The sequence below is a fragment of the Babylonia areolata genome, chromosome 5 (assembly GCF_041734735.1).
Source record: "Babylonia areolata isolate BAREFJ2019XMU chromosome 5, ASM4173473v1, whole genome shotgun sequence".
Taxonomy (NCBI): Eukaryota; Metazoa; Mollusca; class Gastropoda; order Neogastropoda; family Buccinidae; genus Babylonia; species Babylonia areolata.
In genome coordinates this window covers 21,234,498-21,242,245 of record NC_134880.1, presented here as the reverse complement: position 1 = coordinate 21,242,245, position 7,748 = coordinate 21,234,498, and the positions used below count along the sequence as shown (strand labels likewise).

Below are 7,748 nucleotides of genomic sequence, written 5' to 3'. Positions count from 1 at the left end.
TTTTTTTTTTTTTTTTTTTTGTTGTTGTTGTTGTTGTTGCCATAGCCCCTCATAAAGGGGTATTTGAACAATGAACACAATTTGAGGATAAATGAACAATGAAAGACAAGACTATGAAACAGCTGTATCTCTAAATCAGAAAGCCTTACACAATAACAGAGGGAGATTACGTATAACATCAGGTTTTGTGCATGACTTCAACAGACTCCGTTTGAACAGACAAGGATCTCTGTAAATTTTCAGATTAATACATTTAACCCTAATATCGGTAGGTATTGGACAACAGAGAACAAAGTGTACATCGTCTGCTTTTGATGTCCTGCACAATGGACATAACAGTTCACAGTCATTGCATGATTTGTATCTGAATCGGTGTAGGTTCAAGTCGGAAATGCCAAACGAAATCTGGTTGTTACATGCTTCAACTGTCGATCTATGTTCATTTGCAAATAATGTTGTCGTTGTATTCTAGAACTACCGTGTGTTGGTAGTGTCGCATGATCCGCCATACACGTTCGTTCACATTGTTATGTTTTACAGGTCTGTTGCAAAGGACTGATGTGTCTTCGCTTGCTTTAGAGTGTGTGTGCGTGTGGGGTGGGGTAGAGGTAGGGGGGGTATGGCGGGGGGGGGGGGGGGGGGGGGCGGGTGTGAAAGGAGGTTGTGTGCGTGCGCGCGTATCTGTGTTGTGTGTGTGTGTGTGTGTGTGTGTGTGTGTGTGTGTGTGTGTGCGTACGTGCGTGCATTAATTCAACTTTGATGTATGAACATTCCGCAGTTCTGTTTAACAGAGTGCAGCCAAATGACTGGAGTGTTGCCCGAGTGGTAACGCGTCCGCCCAGGAAGCAAGAGAATCTGAGCGTACTGGTTCGAATCCCACAGTCGCCAGCATTTTCTCCCCATTCACTAGACTTTAAGTGGTGGGCTGGACGCTAGTAATTCGGATGAGACGATAAACGAGGTCCCGAGTGCTGCATGCAATTAGCGCAATTAAAAGAACCCACGGCAACATAACAGTTGTCTCTAGCAAAGTTATGTAGAAATATCCACTTCCAAGTGAAGACAAATATAATTACTGGCAGAAAGAAATACCAAAACAAAACAAAAAACAAAAAGGGAGGGCGCTCTCAGTGTTACGACGCGCTCTCCCTGGGGAGTGCAGCTCGAATTTCTCACAGAAAAATATGTTGTGATGAAAGAGTAATACCACACAATCTTTCCCTGACTTGTGTGGGTGTATGTGTGAATGTGTGTCTTCATGTTTTACATTTATTTGTTTATTTATCATCATTGTTGTCTTATTTATTTATTTATTTATTATTAACTTTTTATTATTATTGTTATTATTATTATTACTACTACTACCTTTTTATATTATAATTATTATTTATTTATTTATGTAAGCTTATCTCTTATCTATTCACCTTTTTTTTCTTTTTTTTCTCAAGGCCTGACTAAGCGCGTTGGGTTACGCTGCTGGTCAGGCATCTGCTTGGCAGATGTGGTGTAGCGTATATGGATTTGTCCGAACGCAGTGACTCCTCCTTGAGCTACTGAAACCTGAAACTGAAACTCCCTGACTTGGCTCTTCCGTTTATGTTGGCAGTACGAAGGCAGTTACCTGGACGCCTTTCTCACAGTTGTGATAAAAGAGTAATACTACACAATCTTTCCCTGACTTGGCTCTTCCGTTTATGTTGGCAGTACGAAGGCAGTTACCTGGACGCCTTTCTCACGGACAGTCAGAGGAATTATTACAACACCCTGAAAAAGCTGGGCAACAAGAAGCCGCAGAAAACCATCAAACGACCAAGGGTAGGGGAGTTGTCTGTTTGCTGTCCTGTATGTTGTTGTTGTTGTTGTTGTTTCTTTGTGCATTTCTCCAACATCTTTATGAATGAATGATTTGTGTAAGCTCTATTTTCATCTGTCCACATCCTTCAAGTTCTTTCATGAGCAATGTGTGCCTGCTCTTTTTCTTTCAGTCGAAATTCCTCAAGTTCTCAAGTTCTTTTACTTTTCCCTCCAGTCCAAATTCCTCAAGTTCTTGTACATTTCCCTTCAGTCCAAATTCAAGCTCTTCTTATGTTGCTTTCAGTCCAAATTCAAGCTCTTCTTATGTTGCTTTCAGTCCAAATTCCTCACGTCCTTGTACATTTCCCTTCAGTCCAAATTCAAGCTCTTCTTATGTTGCTTTCAGTCCAAATTCCTCAAGTTCTTCTTCCTTTTCTTTCAGTCCAAATTCTAGTTCTTCCCATTTTGCTTTCAGTCGAAATTCCTCAAGTTCTTCTACTTTTCCTTTCAGTCCAATTTCCACAAGTTCTTCTGTTTTTCCTTTCAGTCCAAATCCAAGTTCTCTTTTTGTTTTCAGTCCAAATTCCAAACGTTCTACCTTTTCTTTCAGTACAAATTTCTCAATTTCTTCTGCTTTTTATTTCAGTCAAAATTCCTTAAGCTGTTCTTTTTTTTTTTCTTCTTCTTCTTTCTATCCAAATTCCCCATGTCCTTCTACATTTTCTTTCAGCCTGGCCAAATATCTGAAGTTCCACTTTTTCTTTCAACCCAAATAATTATCTGAAGCTCCACTTTTTCTTTCATACCTGAAGTTCTACTACCCTTTCTTTCAATCCAAATTCCTCAAGTCCTTCTATATTTTACTTCAGGCCAAGTTTTACTCTTTTTGTTTCTTTTTTTTAACCCAAATTACCTAAGGTTCTTCTCCATTTGCTTACAGTCCAATTTCCTCAAGTCATTCTACATTTTGTTTCAAGCCGGCCAAATTTCTGAAGTTTCTTTTTTTTTTTCTTTCAGCCAAAAAGACATCAAGTTCTTCTGCATTTTCTTTCAGCCCAAATTCATCAAGTTCTTCAACGTTTTCTTCCCTTCCATATTCCTTAAGCTCTTTTACTTAACTTTTCTTTCAGTTTCAATTCCTCAAGTTCTCGTTTTGCTTTCAGTCCAAATTCATAAAGTTCTTCAACCTTTTCCTTCAGTCTAATTTCCTCAAGTTACCTTTCCGTCCAGATTCCTTCTTCTCTTTTTACTTTCAACCCAAATACCTGAAGTTCTTCTGCACGTTTCTTTCAGTCCAAATTCCTCAAGTTCTTCTACAACATCTCAATGAGCACCAAGTTTGAGATGGCCATCGTTCTGCTGATCTCCTTCAACATGGTGGTGATGGCCGTGGAGCATTACAACCAGACTCAAGCGGTGACAGACACCCTCAAGATGCTCAACGTCATCTTCACCTCTGTCTTCGTCCTGGAGGCGATTGTCAAGCTGCTGGGTCTTCGCTGGCACTATTTCAGAGTGCCGTGGAACATCTTCGACTTCCTAATCGTCCTCATGTCCATTCTTGGTGAGTAGCATTGGTGCCTTTCATGGTGGACTTTTTTTGTTTGTTTGTTTGTTTTTTGTGTGTTTTTTTTAACAAATTGCTCGACTGATTTCAATTTGTGATCAGTGTATACGTGTACGAGTATTCTGAATATTTTTGTTCAAGATGGAATAAGTGTTCAAAACGTTATTCCATCTAAATACATATGCTTTGTATTAAGCTCGAAGGAACAGTTGTAACTCTTCAACATTGATAAAATTCAACAGATGCATGCATCACCATGTGTGCCTATGTATGTGTGTGTATATGTTAGAGAGAGAGAGAGAGAGAAGGGGGGTGAGGGGGGGCGGGGGCATTAACTGCAGTCTTGACATTCTTCTTTTGAGGAAGAAATCGCTACCATTGTTTGTTGTTGTTGTTGTTGCTTTGTTTTGTTTTTGTTTTGTTTTTTACCATTTATAAACCTTTACATGCCAATAATGTTCTTATTGATATGGTATTTATCGGCCTGAGTAGTTATCAGCTGAAATCCTTACATTTGGTTTTTTTGGATCCCACCAGATATCATTCTGGACGACCTGCTAAACAGCGTCATCATCAAACCCACTCTGCTCCGCGTCGTACGAGTGTTCCGCATCGGCAGGGTGCTGCGCCTTATCAAGTCGGCCAAAGGCATCCGCAAGCTTCTCTTCGCCCTCATCATCTCCCTCCCGGCCATCTTCAACATCGGCGCCCTCCTCTTCCTCGTCATGTACATCTACGCCATCATCGGCATGTCGTCCTTCGGGGACATCAAACTGAACGGGGCCGTCGACGACCTGACCAACTTCCAGACGTTCGGCAACAGCTTCCTGTTGCTGATCCGCCTGGCCACCTCTGCCGGCTGGAACGACATTCTGGACGGGTTGCTGATCGAGTCCCCCAACTGCAACAGCTCCTACAGGACGCTGCCGGACGGCAACGTGGAGGCGTCGTCCTTCGGGGACTGCGGCATCCCCTGGCTGGCCATCCCCTTCATGGTGTCCTACATCACCGTCGTCTACCTCATCGTCATCAACATGTACATCGCCGTAATCCTGGAGAACTTCAACCAGGTCAGTGGCCCCAGCTGTTGGGTTGGGGTGAATTTGCAGCATTCTCTAAAACGGTCTTTGGGTTGGTTTGAATTTGCAGCATTCTCTAAAACGGTCGTTGGGTTGGGATGAACTTGCAGCATTCTCTAAAACGGTATCCCCGATGGTCTTTTTTTTTAAAGATGTAAACAGTTTACTGTGTTCATATTATGTCAGCAAATAAAAAAGAAGTGTTTTCAGTATTTTGTATGTGCGTGTGTGTGTGTGTGTGTATGAGAAAGAGAGAGAGAGTTCAGCAAACGAAAACAAGTTTAGTTTGATTCTACCATTATTTAATTGGCCCATTGCCCTTTATTTTGTACAGGCTCACCAACAAGAAGAAGTGGGTATCACAGAGGATGACTTTGACATGTTCTACGTGGTGTGGGAAAGATACGACCCCCACGCCACTCAGTTCATCAAGTACGAACAGCTGTCCGACTTCGTGGCCGATCTGGAGGACCCCCTGAAGATCGAAAAGCCCAACGAAATCACCCTGGTCTCCTTCAACCTGCCTATCATGGAAGGGGACAAGCTGCACTGTCTGGACGTCCTCATGGCCTTGGTGAAGAACCACCTCTCCGACGTGGAGGAAACCGACGAGCTGAAGAAACTGAGGGAGCAGATGCAGGAAAAGTTCGTCGGCATCTTTCCTTCCCGGGAAAAGCTGGGCGTGAAGTCCACCACCCTTCAGCGGAAGAAGGAAGACGTGGCAGCCCGCACCTTGCAGCGAGCCTGGCGCAGCCACAAGACCCAGAAGGCCCTGAAGAACATCACGCAGCTGGCCATGCGTCAGAACTCCATCAGGAAGAACAGCGCCACGTTGGAGAGGAGCAGGGAACGTCTGTCCGGCGTGAGGGCCCTGGGACACCGCATCAGCAGCGCCCTGTCCAGCTTCTTCGGCTCTTCCAGGCCGTCGTCGGCCATCAGCCACATCAGCGTGCACAGCCCCCCGCCCTCCCCGCAGCCCCGGAACGCCACCCACCTACAGACGCTCAGCAAGCAGGGCAAGCTGTCCAACACGCTGCAGGTGCCCAAAGTGACCGCTCTGTATTCCCAGGGCCAGGACAAAGGCAGTCAGCTGGACTTGGAATTATAACACGAGGTTGTTTTTTTTGGGGGGGGTTTAGCGGGGTTAGGAATGGTGAGGTGACCGTGCGTCTTCGTTGGGAGTGCAGTCCATGGGAGTGAGCGACCGCTCGCCATGGTGGGGACACAAAGTGGGGGAAAGAAGTGTGAAGTTTTGAACTGTTGTGGGGCAACAGCGAAGATGAACACATCTTATAAACGAGGCGAATGTTGCACGCCGATTACATACAAGGACACAATGAACATATACTGGCGTGCATAGTGTCCGTATCCGTGGTTTGCTCGGATCTCATGTGAGGGAGCGTGTTCCTTAACATCACACAAAACGGCAAACACAAAGATGTGCGCACGCATATCACAAACAGAAAATGTCGGTGGGTGAATAAAATCATCCTTCTTCGCTTCTTTCATATGTCGTTATTGAACAAAAACATGTATTTGTCTAAAGAAGCGTCATTGATGCAGTCGAAAATAGAATTGGAGTCACTTGCGGAACCACAGATTAAGAGTGCAAATACTGTTCCTGTAAGTCGTCAGAGAATGCATCTAAATAAAGAAACAAGATGTATTGTGGTATGATCCATTTAAAACGTATTGTGTTGAAAGGCGTTAAACTGAAGAAAAAAAAAAGAGAAAGACGTTGTTTCAAGTCTTGTTGTCTGGAACAAAGTCCTTCTGAAGAACAATACACTGTTCTGAAATTATCATGCGTTTTCGATTAACACGACTCTGAATCCGAGTAATGTGACAGTATTTCCGAACGCTTTGTTCAAGTCAGACATAGTATAATTATGCCGCCTGAGTATTAATGTTATGATCGAAATCAATCACCATTCCTTCCATATATTTTTTGTTCCACTTTGAAGATGTCATGTATGATTCAAATCAACAGTGCCTATCTCAATGGTTAGCAAAACACGCGGTGACTGATGACTAATAAGGTATTCAAACTTCACTGCTTTGTCTGCTCCATTGTTCAAAACATTGTATGTGATCATTGTATGCGCGTTATAGACATAGACACGCTCCAAGACATTCTTTGTCAGAGATAGACAAAGAAAGAAATAACGGAGAGGAAATATGGTAGACGAGTTCCTCTCTGTATGGAACAGAACGAACATTTTCAGGCAGTTTTAATGAACGTGGAGTATGAAACGTTAGCGTTGAAGAGGCATAGTCTATGAAGGATGAACAGTGATATGGACAGTGCTGGTGGAGGGTCAAAGATGACCGAGGAAGTGAACCCATGCCTGTATTGGACGCTACTTGGGAGTCATTTCAGGAAGAGCTGGTATCATCCTGCATGTGACTGCAATGCCTTTTTGATTATTTTCATTTTCATTCCCTCTCTCAATACCAATCATGATTTTGTGTTGAATTAGAAGGTGGTGGGAATTTGTTGTCATTGTGAAACTAGAATGAATGTATCCCAAAAGAACGTACTCGCCATCTCGACAGTCATTGCCAAAACCGTGCACTTTTTTTTTTTTTTTTTTTTTTTTTTAAGCATACTCAACCATGTCAGTGTCTGAACAGAGTATCTATTCGTTTGTTGCTGTGTGCATATTACCTTTCTTTTAAAAATATATTGAGCTGTTTGGTAATAAACAGTAGGTCATATGTCGTTATTTGGACAATGTACAGCATAGAATCATTCGCTTGTACTTCCATTTGTTTTGGATTAAATACAATGGAATGTAATCTGTGGAAGGAACAAAACTGACAGGTTTACGTTATTCTTTAATTTCAGATATTTTCTTACACGTATGGTTTGCATTCTTTGAAGCATTCGAGACACTCGTCTTCGAAATTAGTGCACCCGAGTTACATATGAATCTTAAAATAACTAAAAACGTAATACATCCGATCACTCCTCAGTTCGAATGCTTTATGGAGTAATGCCTGGCCCGCTACCACTGTTTTGAACATACAGTTCCCAAGGTTTGTGTGCATAATAAATTGCTCACGTTTCCATAACAAACATGCCCAGACATTCTTGAGAATGATGAAACTGTCGGCACTAAATTCAGATGCATGGAATGGCTATAGTTCGACTACAGGTGTCACTTTTTTTTTTTGCCTGTCAGCAGGGCAAAGAGAACGCTGTTGAAAGACCAGCGATAAGTATACCGTACAATATCAGTGAGCCATATATCAAAGTTGTCGAAATATGGTCCATATCGCGCTAATCGTATTGAACCAATGAAAAC

General features: G+C 42.7%; 1 protein-coding gene across 1 annotated transcript in view; it reads left to right on the top strand.

The window, feature by feature from the left end:
• Positions 1-5,548, top strand: part of LOC143282222 (sodium channel protein 1 brain-like) — a 74,461-nt gene extending 68,913 nt beyond the window's left edge. Inside the window, exons 26-29 of the mRNA XM_076587822.1 lie at positions 1,705-1,815; positions 3,088-3,358; positions 3,899-4,431; positions 4,775-5,548. Of these exons, the coding sequence (XP_076443937.1) occupies positions 1,705-1,815; positions 3,088-3,358; positions 3,899-4,431; positions 4,775-5,548 (1,689 nt within the window). The remainder of the gene's footprint in view (positions 1-1,704; positions 1,816-3,087; positions 3,359-3,898; positions 4,432-4,774) is intronic.
• The last annotated feature ends 2,200 nt before the right edge of the window (positions 5,549-7,748 follow it).